The sequence below is a fragment of the Aspergillus sydowii genome (assembly GCF_001890705.1).
Source record: "Aspergillus sydowii CBS 593.65 unplaced genomic scaffold ASPSYscaffold_10, whole genome shotgun sequence".
Taxonomy (NCBI): domain Eukaryota; kingdom Fungi; phylum Ascomycota; class Eurotiomycetes; order Eurotiales; family Aspergillaceae; genus Aspergillus; species Aspergillus sydowii.
The window spans coordinates 205,865-219,798 of record NW_024467868.1 but is presented as its reverse complement, the minus strand read 5'-3'; the positions used below and the strand labels follow the sequence as shown (position 1 = coordinate 219,798).

General features: G+C 50.5%; 5 protein-coding genes across 5 annotated transcripts; 3 read left to right on the top strand and 2 right to left on the bottom strand.

The window, feature by feature from the left end:
• Positions 1-115: 115 nt before the first annotated feature.
• On the bottom strand, positions 116-2,618 carry ASPSYDRAFT_207521 (putative phenol monooxygenase). Its single transcript, XM_040843923.1, has 3 exons — positions 1,271-2,618; positions 769-1,219; positions 116-679 (listed from the first exon to the last, which is right to left on the bottom strand). The coding sequence occupies exons 1-3, from the start codon at positions 2,438-2,440 to the stop codon at positions 276-278; spliced, it is 2,025 nt and encodes a 674-aa protein (XP_040699688.1). The 5' UTR covers positions 2,441-2,618; the 3' UTR covers positions 116-275.
• Positions 2,619-4,613: 1,995 nt separating this feature from the next.
• Positions 4,614-6,794, top strand: ASPSYDRAFT_92091 (flavin-containing monooxygenase; the record flags this gene model as incomplete). Its single annotated transcript, XM_040852601.1, has 7 exons — positions 4,614-4,947; positions 5,017-5,210; positions 5,266-5,430; positions 5,492-5,657; positions 5,704-5,772; positions 5,820-6,512; positions 6,568-6,794. 7 exons carry the CDS (start codon positions 4,614-4,616, stop codon positions 6,792-6,794), a joined length of 1,848 nt encoding a protein of 615 aa, XP_040699687.1.
• Positions 6,795-7,730: 936 nt separating this feature from the next.
• ASPSYDRAFT_92090 (Zn(II)2Cys6 transcription factor) lies at positions 7,731-9,905 on the top strand (the record flags this gene model as incomplete). Its single annotated transcript, XM_040852599.1, has 6 exons — positions 7,731-7,853; positions 7,902-8,019; positions 8,067-9,010; positions 9,064-9,155; positions 9,204-9,493; positions 9,544-9,905. The coding sequence occupies 6 exons, from the start codon at positions 7,731-7,733 to the stop codon at positions 9,903-9,905; spliced, it is 1,929 nt and encodes a 642-aa protein (XP_040699686.1).
• Positions 9,906-10,005: 100 nt separating this feature from the next.
• ASPSYDRAFT_388500 (putative short chain dehydrogenase/reductase) lies at positions 10,006-11,245 on the bottom strand. The gene is made up of 4 exons (XM_040845790.1): positions 11,120-11,245; positions 10,704-11,048; positions 10,380-10,598; positions 10,006-10,327 (listed from the first exon to the last, which is right to left on the bottom strand). The coding sequence occupies exons 1-4, from the start codon at positions 11,148-11,150 to the stop codon at positions 10,107-10,109; spliced, it is 816 nt and encodes a 271-aa protein (XP_040699685.1). The 5' UTR covers positions 11,151-11,245; the 3' UTR covers positions 10,006-10,106.
• A 784-nt stretch (positions 11,246-12,029) lies between these two features.
• Positions 12,030-13,885, top strand: ASPSYDRAFT_33894 (uncharacterized protein; the record flags this gene model as incomplete). Its single annotated transcript, XM_040845158.1, has 5 exons — positions 12,030-12,273; positions 12,330-12,722; positions 12,777-12,928; positions 12,989-13,397; positions 13,467-13,885. 5 exons carry the CDS (start codon positions 12,030-12,032, stop codon positions 13,883-13,885), a joined length of 1,617 nt encoding a protein of 538 aa, XP_040699684.1.
• Between the last annotated feature and the right edge of the window lie 49 nt (positions 13,886-13,934).

Here is a 13,934-nt window from a genome sequence, read left to right as displayed (position 1 = left end):
CATAGATGCAGGCTTTTAAGCTTTAGACAGGATGAGGATGGGGCAGCGATTACAATAAAAATAAACGAGATTTGTTTGTAAATCAACCTTCATGAAGAGCACCGCGATGTTTTTTGATAGAATACCATAGCTCTAAACTGTTTGTACTTCATTCAATGACAAAATATCTTTCCTTCTCTTATTTGATCTAAATCGCTATTCATTCTGATATCGAATAGCAAAAAATGTCCAACACTGAAAAATCTAATGGTATCCTACCATACTTTACGGTATAACTAAATAGTCCTCACACACCTCGCCAAAAAGTCCTTGACACTGTCAACATCATCCAGCGCCGCAACAGCTCCAATATACCCATCGGGCCTTACAACAGCAAGAGCACCTCCAGTCTCCTCGACGCCATAAACAGCATAGACATCATCGGAGAGTTCATAGCCGCTGTAGAAGCGCATCTCCGAGTGCTCTTTGATCTCCTTTGGAAGATCACGCCACATGAAGCCTTTATTGCTGGTGTTGGCTAGGCGTGGATGGATGACCACTTGTTCGATCACGGAGGGTGGGAAGTGCGGGAGGATGGATGATGAGATGGCGCTTAGAGCTTTGGCTGATGTGCCGGATGGGTTGAGAAGGTCGGAGGATGTTAGGACTAGGATGCGGAAGCGGCCGGTGGAGAGGAAATCTGTGAAATGTTAGCGAGCTCTTATCTCCAGTTCCAGTTGGACAGTTTGGGGGTGTATATCGGAGGTTGTTTGGGCAGGGGCCAGGTACCATCGTGTAGATCGCGTCTGTTTCCGTCGGCAAAGCGCTTCACTCGGACATTCAGCAATCTTCTGCCGGGATATAAAATGCCGTGGAGGTAATCTGTGCCTTTGATGGGGTTCTTGGCTGGGGTTTTCTCGACCGTTACGTTCTCGGGATACTCGATACCGCAGCCGCTGGTGAAGCCGTTGCCTGTGCTGAAAACTTCGAGGAATTGTTCGTGTGTCAGCTGGCCGATGCCGTCCTCATGCCCAATTTTCCCGGAGAACATGGATGAGAAGGCGCGGTCGAAGTCGATTAGTTGCTGGGCGATTGTGTGGCGTTCGAGGTGGTATGTGTCGAGGATTGGATCTACCTTTGCAGATTCGAGTGCGCCGGGTGTGAGACCGTGGATGGAGTAGACGAGTTTCCAGGCGAGGTTGTAGGAGTCCATCATGGAGACGTTCATTCCTTGGCCGGCCTGTTAAGTTAGCATATCTGTGCAGTTTTCCAGGTTTGATAAAGCACGTACCTTGGGACTATGCGTGTGGCATGCATCACCGGCAATGAAAACGCGGTTTATACCCTTGGAATCCTTCACCGTGAACTGGTCAGACACCCGCTGTCCGATCTGGTACGCCGCCCACCAATCCACCGCACCGTCCTGCTTTGGCCTAATATAGTATGGTTTGAATGCATCAGCAGCATGTTGGAAGATGCTCTCAAGCGTAACTCCAGCCCTGCGCGCCTTCGCGCCCTCCTTCGCCTTGCGATCATCCCCGGCCTCAATCTCAATTTCCGGGACCTGAACATATAACCGGGTCAGGTAGTCGCCAGTCGCAATCCTCTCACGTGGAATAACCATGACAGATCCCGCAGGCGAATGGATTGCGGTTCGCCGCCGAATATCAGGGAAATCAGTATCAATGACCAAATCCACGACGCCCCAGATATGATCTAGCGACTCGCCCTCAAGGCTAAGACCCATGCACCGACGAACGTTTGAGTGCGCACCATCCGCACCAACGAGATATTTCGAGCGCACAGTTCTCCTCACATTCTTCCCTTGCGCTTCTTCAACCTCAATCTCCGCCACAACGGGAAACTCGCCATCCCCTTCCTCATCAATCCTCACACCAACCAGCTTCGTACTCCTCTGTACACCGCGCTTCGAATAACGCAGCAAATCCGTTTCCAGAATCCGCTCAATCCTCCCCTGGTGAATCGTGACCTCATGCTGAAACCGTGCAGGCACGCTAACGTCCGGCACGATCGAAGTCCGCTCAATCACTTCTCCCTCCGTCTTCCCCGTGGGATTCCAAAACGCCACTTCCTCCATATGACAACCATCGTTGAGGATCTCGTCCGCAACACCCAGCGACTTAAGAACCTCGAGTGTGCGCGGCTGCAGTCCGTCTGCCTGTCCGGATTTCAACGTGCCGGGCTTCGCGTCCACGCAGAGGAGCGAGTCGTCGTTTAGGCCGTACCGCGCGAGCAAGAGGTTTAGCATCAGTCCGGCAGGGCCGGCGCCGACGACGACTACTTCATACTTCTCTTGTGTTTGGGCGCCCTCTGGTTGGGAAGCTTGAGAAGCAGCTGGATTTTTTGTGAAGGTGGGGGAAAGGCGGGGCAGAGGGGGTGCAAAGGAGGGGAGCACGCGGAGTTCGCGCAACGAGGCGGAGAATTCTGTAAAGACGGGCATTCGAACGATGGGACACTTGAACTCAGCCCCTGACAATTAAAAGGAAGTAAAAAGTAAGAAATCTTGTTTGTATATTGGGAACAATTGCGCCTGGAAGACTGATATAGGACAGTTGCTGTGAACGGAGAAATCCCCACTTTGATTTTGATAATAATTATTAAGAGATGACTGATTCCACGTCCAGAACATCAACGTTGCTTTATATCCATTCTGGAGCAAATCGCCTGTTCATTTAGGGAGAGATTCCCCGATGGCGCCCCAGACTTAATTGCTGCAGGGGTGCCTACGGAATTGGTTCATCTTACTCGTGCATCGTGCATCCGCTGCAGAACCAAGTGTCATTAATATACCGCCACTATCATAAATCATGGAACAGTTGATGATCTGCTAAGTACAAGTATATATTCATTGGGGGAGAATAGCCACTATTAGCAATGAATAAGCTAGAATCTACTCGTCTTCAGCCCGCCTCAGACATCTACGAACACCCGGGTCGTGCAAGGGTTTGTCCCGGGTCTTAGACTATCATTATAGGTGAAGCCCGCATCAGCGAATTGCAAAGTGTCTTACTGGTCCATCGCCATGCCGCTTCCATGCACAACGCGCCAGCGCTGAATGCGGAATTTGGACCCGAATTGTACGTTATTTATATGGTTGGCTGAGCTACCTTGGTAAACGGTGATCAATTCCTGGGACGTTGGGGGTGTCTTCGCGGATATACGGAAATATCCAACTTCCCAGTCACAACTCAATGGCCATGAGTGTTCTGCGACCGGGAAATCTCACTGGATTTTGGAACCGTCAATACTCAATTATAACGCTTTGCGCAACCGTGCAAGAAGCATGGTCTGTCTGTGTGGCGGGATCTAGATTTCCGACCCGAGTTTCCTCGTAACGATAACCGATCAGAGAGAAACTTGTAAATGCTTTCTCCCAAGCCCACACTGACCAGGGCCGGTCCTTCACGAACCCATCCTGGGACTCCGACGAGCGTATGATAACGCTCGTTTCGGAATGCGCTTCTCCATGTAAGCAATAAGCGCGTCATCAACCTCCCCGAGGGATGTCGCACCCCGCGTTAGCAGCCGTGGCCACCCCAGAGAGTTGGGGGATTTCCGAGCGATTTACGGCTGTTTCATTGGATCCCAGATAACTGACGAAACCGATAGAGGTTCCTCCCAATTCCGGTTTGGAAGCTTATGGGGTGAATCGATAGTTAATGTTCGTCACCGTTGTCACAAACGTTCGCCACAATCATAATCGATGCCTTATGCCGGGGGTTTTCCGGCTGATCGTGGCTCGGCAGGATTCCGCGTTTTGAAACAAAGTTTACTCAGAGCGGTCTTCGTCGTGACACCCTAACCGGTGCACCAGATCTTCTGCCGGGGTAAATGACTGTTTTGACTGTATTCTTTACGCCTGGCAGGTCCGGGCATCTCACCGGTCTATCGTAACGATCATGCTAAGTAGGGAGGAATCTACATCTCCTCGCCCTGACCTCAAGTAGACACCTCGGCTATATCGTGTCACAGCAACGTTAGCACATTATCGTTCTTTCGACCCCTCATTTCTGGTCATGTTGGCAGGCTCCGACTGGCCAGTCAGGATGTCTTGGTTTCTCCAGTGAAGAGCGTTCCGCTCGCGTTTCCCCGCAATAGAGACGAAAAGGGATTGCTGTCTCGTTTTGGTACCGAGGACGAGGGTCCACTCTCCAAGCCGGCGGCCACAGCGCAACTCCCAATTGCCAACGCCCAAAAGTAAAAAGCGTTTCATGTCAGTTGTGCGCCATTACTCCGCATGTAGAATTACAGCTGTGGATCTTCAATTCCGCCTAGTTCAACCTCAACAGTCAAGACACGGTTTGTCTCGGGGGGAGTTCCGTAACATGTGGCGGGGAGGAAATGAGAGCCCGTTTTATACGCCATTCCCAGGAAAGCCGGAGTCTCCGCATTATTTTACCTGGTCGAGAGTCGAGACTGGCGCTAGTTCGGTCAATTTTTTGGGACCAGGGGCGTATATCATCGGGGAGGAGCTTTTGTCGGGGTTAAACTTTCCACCGCACTGCCTCTCCTGATACTCTCTGCCACTCCGGTTATTTAATATAAGTCGCTCTGCTTTGAATACCCGTTTGCCAATTTTGTGAAGTTTTGTCATTTTCGCAAGAATACCCAACATGATGAGACGTTTGTCCCGAGCTTTGGGCCGAAATTCGCCTGAGCCGAAGGTTCAGCAGGTGGCTACCCAAACCAAAGGCGCTTCCGAACTCGATGGTGTAGCCAACGGTGTAGCAGCTAAGACGAGGGAACCTGAGCCCTGGATTGTTGAGGAACGCTCTATCGATACATCTCGGCCCATGCGGGTTGTGGTTATTGGTTCTGGAATCTCCGGCATAATTTCTTCGATTCGTCTTCGGCAAAGGATTGGCAAGTTGGATCTCCAAGTATACGAGAAGAATGCGGATATTGGAGGTACCTGGCTTGAGAACAGATATCCCGGCTGTGCTTGTGGTGAGTATATAAATTTTTTTCTAAGAGCTGTTAACACACCATTTCATGGTCACTAATAGTGCACTTTAGACATTCCCGCCCACACATATCAGGCCACATTTGAACCGAACAAGGAGTGGTCAACGTTCTACGCTGCGGCGCCAGAAATTCACAAGTACTGGAAACGTGTGTCGCAGAAGTATGGCTGCGAAAAATACGTCAAGTTTAAGCACCAGGTTGTTGGCGCAACGTGGGATGGTGTGCGAAGCAAGTGGACATTGAAGGTGACATAGTTTCCAAGCACGGTCATATATATGATTCTAACGCCTAGGTGTCCAGGTGAAAAACATTGACAACGACGAAATTGTCGAGGACCAATGCGATGTCTTAGTGTCCGCTAGCGGTGCGCTGAACGAATGGAAATGGCCCACCATTCCCGGCCTCCATGACTTCAAAGGGAAGTTGATGCACAGTGCCAAATGGGACGAGAGCTATGACTACAGTGTGAGTTGCAGCCGGGACCGGAAGATTACCCGTATTACTCATACACTAATCGTCTGGACAGGGCAAAAGGGTTGCTGTCATCGGGAACGGATCCAGTGGAATCCAGATCGTCCCGGGGATGCTGCCAAAGGTGACACACCTGGACCACTATATCAGAGGCCGCACCTGGCTCGCCCCCACATTTGCGCGTGAGCAAGTCGACAAGCGCAACTCGGAACTTGAAAATTGTAAGACCACCGACTGCGCCTGCATGGTAACTGCTAACAACACTAGTCTCTTTTACTCCTGAGGAGATTGAGACTTTCAAGAAAGATCATTCAGCATACCAGAAGTTTCGAAAAGGTAAGCATTCAAAGCCACCAGTTCCAGCGGTTGCTAACTGCCAGCAGAAATTGAGACAGAACTGCAGTCTGTTCACGGCTGTACCCTTGTCGGATCGCCAGAGCAAGTAGGCGCGACAGCTTTCTTCACGGAAAACATGAAGCGTCGGCTACGGAACAAGCCAGAACTCGTCGAGGAGCTGCTGCCATCGTTTGCGCCAGCTTGCCGCCGACTGACTCCTGGGCCAGGATATCTTGAGGCTCTCACAGACGATAAGGTCGACGTTATATCGTCTCCCATTGTCAAGATTGTTGAGGATGGTGTTGTTACAGAGGACGGGAAACATCACCCAACAGATGTCCTCGTCTGCGCCACGGGCTTCAATACCACTTTCACACCACGGTTCCCCATTATTGGCAAAGATGGGCTGTCTTTGGCAAAGCGATGGGAGGAAACACCAGAGAACTATCTTTCCCTCGCAGTGGATGGATTCCCCAATTACTTTATCTGCCTGGGCCCCAACGCAGCGCTGGGTGAGGGAAACCTGCTTCTCCTGATTGAGAATGAGATCGATTACATCACACGTTGTGTTGAAAAGATGCAGCGAGACAACATCCGAACTATGGATGTGCAAAAGAAAGCTGTGACGCAGTTCAGACGGCACTGCGACCAGTACTTCTCCCGGACAGTGTTTGGTATGGAATGTCGCAGCTGGTACAAGGGGGGTGAACTGAACGGGAGAGTTGTGGCATTGTGGCCCGGTAAGTCGACCAATGTCCAAACGTGACTTTGCGACTCAACTGACAAACGGAAAAGGCTCCTCTCTTCACGCGATGAAAGCTCTTAGCTCTCCTAGGTGGGAAGACTATACTTACGAGTACGTCAACGACAACCCCAACGGTTGGATTGGCGACGGCTGGGCAGAGGACGAGAGAAACAAGATCATCAATGTTGATTATCTGGATGATGACAGAATTGACTTTCCCTCAACTGTAATTGACAGGGAAACCCTTGACAAAGGGATGAATGGGCTGGCGCACTGAGCACACTGTTTTCTGCTATTCTAATTATAAGCGATTTTATGGATTAAACACTCCGATACCTACCTTCTAGATTTCAGACCTCGCAGACTAAGGCCCAGGCCGGAAACGGTAAAGACATCCAGGAGCTGTAGCCCTAGCTGAAGAACTAAGAAATTGATAGAGTCCGAGTTGTGTTGGTCCTTGCTCAAATCAGCCATCGGTGTGCCAAATTACATAATAGAACACTCTCCAGTCATAAATCCGGTAATTTACCTGACCGGTGGGTACCGGGAGCTCCGACGTTCTCCGCACGGAAAACTCCAAGCAAGCACTGCTCGACTCCACCTCCACGCTCCAATTTACCAGGCGTTACGAGCTTCGATGAATAATATTAACACAGCGTCCTTGTCCCATGACTGGCTTCTTTTCCCATCTCCGTCAAGTTGGGCGAAGTACTGAACTCTTTTGAATCGCCACTAAGCTGGTAGTCTGGTCCTAACAACAGGGCAGGTCCCATGGGACTGCTGGATACCACAACCGTGACAGGCTGAGAGCTTCCTCTTCCCCTCCCCGCCCTCACTGACTCGATCGGACTGGGATCTCACTTCATCTCTTTCCCCTCGCGAGTCCCCCTTCTTTACCCCAGACTTTCCTCTCCCCCCCTCGAGCTCCTCCCCGATGCATCTCAGACCCTCGCCATGAAGCCAACCAAGCATTTTTGCTGCACCATTTGCCAGCGGGGTTTCACACGTATTGACCATCTGAAGCGACACCACCTGCGCCGTATGTGGCTACCCTAGACCTCGTCTTGGATCCTCTCGCTCCATATTCTTGCACACACTAACCCAGGTCGTTCCCCGCAGACTCCGGCTTGAAGCCGTATTCTTGTGTCTTTTGCAGCGAATCCTTTGCCCGCTGGTGTGTATATATGCGTCCTGTACGTTCCTGAAATGTTCAATGGTTGCTGATGGCAGACGTAGTGATAACCTGCGTGATCACTACGCAGACTGTGCCAAACGGGGCGACCGGGAAATTCCCGAGACCGGCCAGCGAGGTAGGAGACGACATGCATGCCAATCAGTATGTTCGCCTCTCGTAACCCAATCCATTAGCTAACCTCTATTGCAGTGTACTTCGATGAAACTTCGCTGTGATGGACAGACTCCTTGCGGATCTTGTGTCAAGAGACATCTTGAGTGCATTCAAGACCGCAAGACGACGACTGCTAGCCCGGGGACCGTATCAGGTATGGGTGCTCTGCGCTGTCAATTGAACCACGTCTAACAGTAGTAGACACGTCTTCTATGAAGCACGAAGACTATGATCGACCTTCAGATAGAGGTTCTATCAAGTTCCTCCTCAATGGTGGTACCGACAGTTTCACAGAGGAATTCCTCCTCCCGCCGCGGAGTGATAGGACCCGAGGCCTCGAGTATCATCACCAGAAAGAAGAAGCTGAGACCGCGGAGAGCTCAATGCTAGCGTTGGAATCAAAGGGAGACCCAACAGAATTCTTAACGGCCCCATTCACCGAGTTTGATACGAACGGCCTTTCCTTCTTCCAGGATACTTTTCTTGACTTCTTCAACGGACCCTTCGGGGACGCACACAAATCAGCAGTTGATCCATATAGTGGGGGGGTGATGGGCTACTCGCCAGCTATTCCCATGAGCCATGACCCGAATTTGGCGTTTTCTGGGCAACAACAGTTCGAACCCGAGAAACCATATGCGACTGCCTTGATACAAGCTATTCTGTCACGATCCTGGTCCTTACCGCTCGATGCAAAGGTACATGAGGAGATATCAACAAATCTCACTTTTCTTCTGACAACGGCGCGCATTCGGAAATTTGTGGCTCTTTATTTCAAGTACTGGCACGCAAACTGCACGATACTCCACGTACCGTCTTTCGATCCTGATACCGTTGCATTGCCTCTCCTAGCATCCGTTGTATTTATGGGTGCGATGTACACGACGGATGAACGAGAGCGATACGCAGCCAAAAGACTGCTTGATTTTGCAGAGCTCTACGTTTTCTCTAGCGACATTTTCTCGTGCGAATACGAAGTAGCTGCGATTATGTGCGGGAGTAGAAATATTGACAACGAAACGCATGACTGGTCTCAATTTCAGAATTTCCAGGCTGGGTTTCTAATGGTGGTCGTGCAATATTGGGCTGGGGGCCCAGTATCGAGCAGTCGCGCTATGGAGAATCGGTTTAGCGAAGTTATCAAAGTATGTTGGTCTGAACCCGCACTTGGAATGGCCGAGAATAACCAAAGTTATAGGTTGCACGTCGAATAGGCCTAGTGAGGTACAAACATAACCCAGAAGATGGGGCGGATGAAGCAACTTGGATTCAGAATGAGTGTCGCATCCGGTAAGCCTGTCTGCACCCTTTCGGCAAATTGTTGCTAAGCGTCCGCAGTAATATGAATATCGTTTCCCTTCTCGACTGTGCCTTTTCATTCTATCAGAATTACCCTTGTCGCCTTTCTCACACAGAATTGGGCTGGGAGTTTCCTTGTTTCGACTCGGTTTTCGCCTCTGAGCATCCATTTGCAGAACCAAATTTTCAAGTCTCACGAGGAATCGCCATTCGTGACGCATTCCATGCACTGTTTGAAGACACCAGCGGACAAGGCTCTCCTGTTCCCTTGCCTTCTTCAAATCCCATTTCAAGCCTGACGGTATTCGACATGTTTGTGTTAATTCATGGTAGATTCTCCCTCCGTGCACTTTCTGTTAACCATGCTGATTGAATTTAGTACTTTACGCATTTATCAATACGCACATGACTTGTCTAGCACTTCTTATTCGAACAAAACCGTCTGTTTCTGCGTCGAGCTCGGGAAAGAGGCGACAATCTGTCGTTCAGAACGACTCGACTTTGACGCCCATCCGCACGGCATTAACGCGGTGGCGGGATCATTGGTTAACACTCCGCAACACCGTGTCTAGTCATGAATGGGCCTCCATGGGCTTCTTCAAAAATGGATATAACTTCTGGCTTGTCTCTCACCTTTTGACCACCAAAAAGGAAAGTGTGGATGTTGTCATGAAGATGGAAGTACGGTGTGAGGATAAGCTGGAGAAGCTCAAAGTCCTCCTGAAAGACGAGAATGATTAATGATGACTACGATTTCTTATCTTCAAGGTCTTTTCATATGCTTTGGCTATTTCTGCTTTATTTTGGGAGCGCTGGGTGTATTATAGAGGCAAGGGACTGTTTCATGCCTGTTGTATGTATGGATATCATATAGATTACGATCAGGCGTTTAGCACAGGCAATCGGTATCCTGATCATTTCATTCATTCATTAATCCTTACTCTAAGCATATCCAAGTGACCAGAAATTCTCGATATTTTTCCCGGTATCCTCATCCACATATGCTGGGGGCTCGGCAAATGTCACATGTTCCCCGTGCAATTCCGCAACTTTCCCTGTCAGCGAAGGATCACTCACAAACTGCTCAGCAGCTCTCTGTGCAGTCGACATTGGCGTGAGAATCATGGTCTTGAACAAGTCTGAGCTCGGAGCAATATTCGTTTCTGCGTTCTTATTAGCGTCTATGCTTCGATCATGAATGGACAAGAAACTCACCAATAACTGCCGGGGCGAACCCATTGATTTGAATCTGCTCTCTCTCCAACGGCCTAGCCAACGATCTTACCAGTCCAACAACAGCGTGCTTCGAGGCAGAGTACAGCGGGGCCATGGGGAAAGGGTATACACCCGCGTTCGACGCAGTGCAGATAACACTGCCCTTTGAGCCATTGACAGCCTCATTCTTCGAGATATAGTGAAGAGCTAGTTTAACACCTTCACAGGAAAGACTCAGTTAGCCACTGCAACGTTCTCTCATCCCGAATTGCTTTCCCGCAATTAACTAGACCAGTGACAAGGGGAGATATTGAGTGGACATACTATACAAAACACCCACAAAGTTAACATCGATCGTCGCCAGCTCCGGTTTCGTCAACTTCCCATCTTTCTCTGGCAGGAGAGATCCCTTCTCCGTGATTCCCGCATTGGCAAACACAACATCCACGCGGCCTTGCTGGGAGATAACGTTCTCAAATGCTGCGGCCTGGCTCTCCCAGCTGGAAACGTCGACTCTCTCGAAACTGAAGCCGCACGAGGGGAACTCGGAGCGTAGCTGCTCAAGAGTGGTCGCGCCCGTCGTGGGATTGATATCGAAGATCGTGATGTGGGTGTTTGGCTGCGGGGCGAACTGGCGGGTGATTCCCAGTCCTATACCTGAGGCGCCACCTTAACAGGTTCATTAGAATGTTAGTTGGATGAGGAGTGAGTGACCTGGGGAAGAGTTATGGTGTCCGTACCGGTTACGATGATACTTCGCTTGGGGGACATTGTGATCAATCTGATGCTGGTGCTGATAGTGGCACTTATTTTGGTGAGCGCACGCCGGTTGTTTGAGCTTCACTTTCGTTATGTACGGACACAGGGGATGAAATGTGCGGAAGTTTCCCGATCGCCCCTCTCTGCAATGCACGATGTGGGATGGGGGAATCCCGAAATTGGAGATGAAGGTTGGTTGAAAGATGACGGATTATGGAGTCGAGTCGAGTCGACGCGTCAATGGCCGTTGGTTCAGCAGATTTTGGACAAGGATTCAGGGAGAGTCGCTCGCGTCTTTTGGCCGAATTCAATTTCTCCTCAGTTGTCACTCCCAACGGTTTATTGGGTCTGTGGGGGTTGTATCTCGAGTAGTCCGGGGAGATGAGGGCTTGTTCTGGGTCCGGCGGATTCGAGCGCCCACGTTCTTGGGTCCGGTGAGTCCTACGAGTCAGTTGTGGCAAATAGCAGTTGACGAGGTCAGCAGGAGTACTCGTCCAAGTAAGCGAGCGTATTGGAGCTGCTGGAAATGGATTATGAAGCAATTCAGACTTTGTCGTTTTCCTGGATCTCTCCCACAGCCCCCGGAAATCCTCCAACCCCGTGGGGATCGGGAGTCCCGGGTGAAGCCCTCATTGCCCTCAACCCCCTTTGTCTCCTCTCCTCTTTCCTCTGGAAAGAAGTGCCTTGTGTCAAGGGACAGAACTCCTACTGTAGCTAGTGACGCAGCTAAACCGCCAAAAGGTTTGGCGAGGGCGCGACGTTCCCACATCGACCTGGCCCGTCGATCGTACTTTTATCCTCCATCCACCCCGACTGTCAACCTCCATCTTCACACCAGGTCTGGAGAAACAACCCTTCTCTGTTCTCTTGGCCCTACATTTCGCCGCGAAAATGCCTTTAGGGATTTTAGAAGACACCAAGCTCGAGAACGTTCCGGGTACTGCGCCCCTGAACGAGCTTGGCCAGGACAACGTCTACTCAGGCATCGACCCTGCTCTCCTAAAACACGACGAGACGGGCAAAATCGTGCTTGTGCCTCAACCATCAGATTCACCCAATGATCCCTACAATTGGCCGCGATCGAAGAAGGAGCTCTTTACTGTCGCGTTCGGCTGGGGCTGCGGTTGCACAGGAGGTATGGCGATCAGAACACGATTTATGCGTTGAATTTTCAATCTAACTCTCTCCCAGCTGTCGGTCCCCTTCTAGGAGCAGCCTTCGTACCTCTTGCTGAACAGTTTGGGGTCCCTCTAAACACTTTTGTCTCCGGCGTGCAGGGGAGTACAATCGCCGCCGTTGCTGTGGGAAGTTTGATGTTCAACTGCCTCGCAGTCAAGTATGGCAAACGTCCAATCTATCTGATCACGACCATCGGAATGATGGTAGCATGTTTTTGGGCAGCTGCGGCCAAAAGCTTCGCCTCATTAGTAGCAGCGCGTGTCCTCAGTGGTTTATGTATGGGTCCGTTCGAGGCATTAGTTCCTGCGTCTATTGGAGATGTCTGGTTTGTCCATGAACGTGGTTTTCGCACAGCTATTTTCAATCTTGGAGTGCTAGGTGGTATTAATCTTGCGACTCCTATCGGTAAGCATCTATTTCTATTCAGTTGTCAAGATTTTTCATACTAACCTTCTACAGCCGGGGCCGTCATTCAGTATGGGGATTATAAAATCTGCCTGAATGGGATGGGCGGTGCCTTTGCGCTAGCCCTCATCATGGTGTTCTTCTGGATGCCAGAGACCGCTTATGTACGCGCAGATGCATTGAGCATTGATACCGGCTATGACCTCGTACGTCTACTATCCATCCCTGCCTTGTCTTCCTAGCTCTAGCTAACCACGCGACTATAGAGCTCACTAGAAAGCAAAGCAAACGTCAAACACCTTGAAGCCTCAGGAGACCCAGTGCCAGCATCAGAGGATGAACCGCGTATCTCATACCTACGTGAACTCCTCCCGTACAGCGGCTATGTCAACCACGTTTCCTTTTGGAACACACTCATTCGTCCTGTCTACCTCATTGCTTCCCCCGCCGTTGTATGGGCTGTCATCCTCTTCACAACTTGCATTTCGTGGCTAGTCCTCATCTCGCTCACCATCTCTCAAATTTTCTCCGCTCCGCCCTACAGCTTTTCCGTGGGTGCCGTCGGCGCCACTAACGTCTCGTCCTTCGTTGCGTCCCTTATCGGAACCCTCGTTGCAGGACCCCTAGTCGACGGCGTTGCTAGCAGGCTCTCCAAAATCAATAAAGGAACCTTCGGTAAATACCCTTCATGCTGTTTTTACAGTCCCATTAAACTATTCACTAACCAAGTGCAATAATAAACAGAACCCGAATTCCGCCTCCCCNTCATGGTTACTTACCTTTTCTTCACCGCAACCGGCTTCTTCGCTTGGGGCCAGTCTCTCTACGCCGTCGACCCCTGGCCGATCCCTGTAATTGTATGCCTGGGCCTCATCAATCTTGGCGTACAACTCGGCACCACGGGAGTCGTAACGTACGTCGTCGACTGCCACCGCGATAAAGCAAGCGAGGCTTTTGCAACGATGAACTTTGTCAAAAACATTTTTTCCTTCGGTCTGACCTTCTACGTTAATGGGTGGATTGATACGCAGGGTGTCAGAAATTGTTTCTTTACCATTGGCGGTATTACAATTGGGGTTACTCTGTTGACCGTGCCGATGTATATCTGGGGAAAGAGGAGTCGGAGTTGGGTGCATCGGCATCGGATTGCGGAGAGATTGTAGCTGGCTTCGTCGATGCTTCTTTTTACCCTCTGGTACCTACTTCAACGTT

Bases quoted from the DNA above. Each gene is read 5' to 3' on its own strand.
- ASPSYDRAFT_207521 (XM_040843923.1), bottom strand. From the start codon at position 2,440: ATGCCCGTCTTTACAGAATTCTCCGCCTCGTTGCGCGAACTCCGCGTG. The intron at 1,220-1,270 runs GTACGTGCTTTA...CTAACTTAACAG, and splicing joins GCCACACGCATAGTCCCAAG to GCCGGCCAAGGAATGAACGT. The intron at 680-768 runs GTACCTGGCCCC...AACATTTCACAG, and splicing joins CAGACGCGATCTACACGATG to ATTTCCTCTCCACCGGCCGC.
- ASPSYDRAFT_388500 (XM_040845790.1), bottom strand. From the start codon at position 11,150: ATGTCCCCCAAGCGAAGTATCATCGTAACCG. The intron at 11,049-11,119 runs GTACGGACACCA...GAACCTGTTAAG, and splicing joins GCGAAGTATCATCGTAACCG to GTGGCGCCTCAGGTATAGGA. The intron at 10,599-10,703 runs GTATGTCCACTC...TTTCCTGTGAAG, and splicing joins CTTTGTGGGTGTTTTGTATA to GTGTTAAACTAGCTCTTCAC.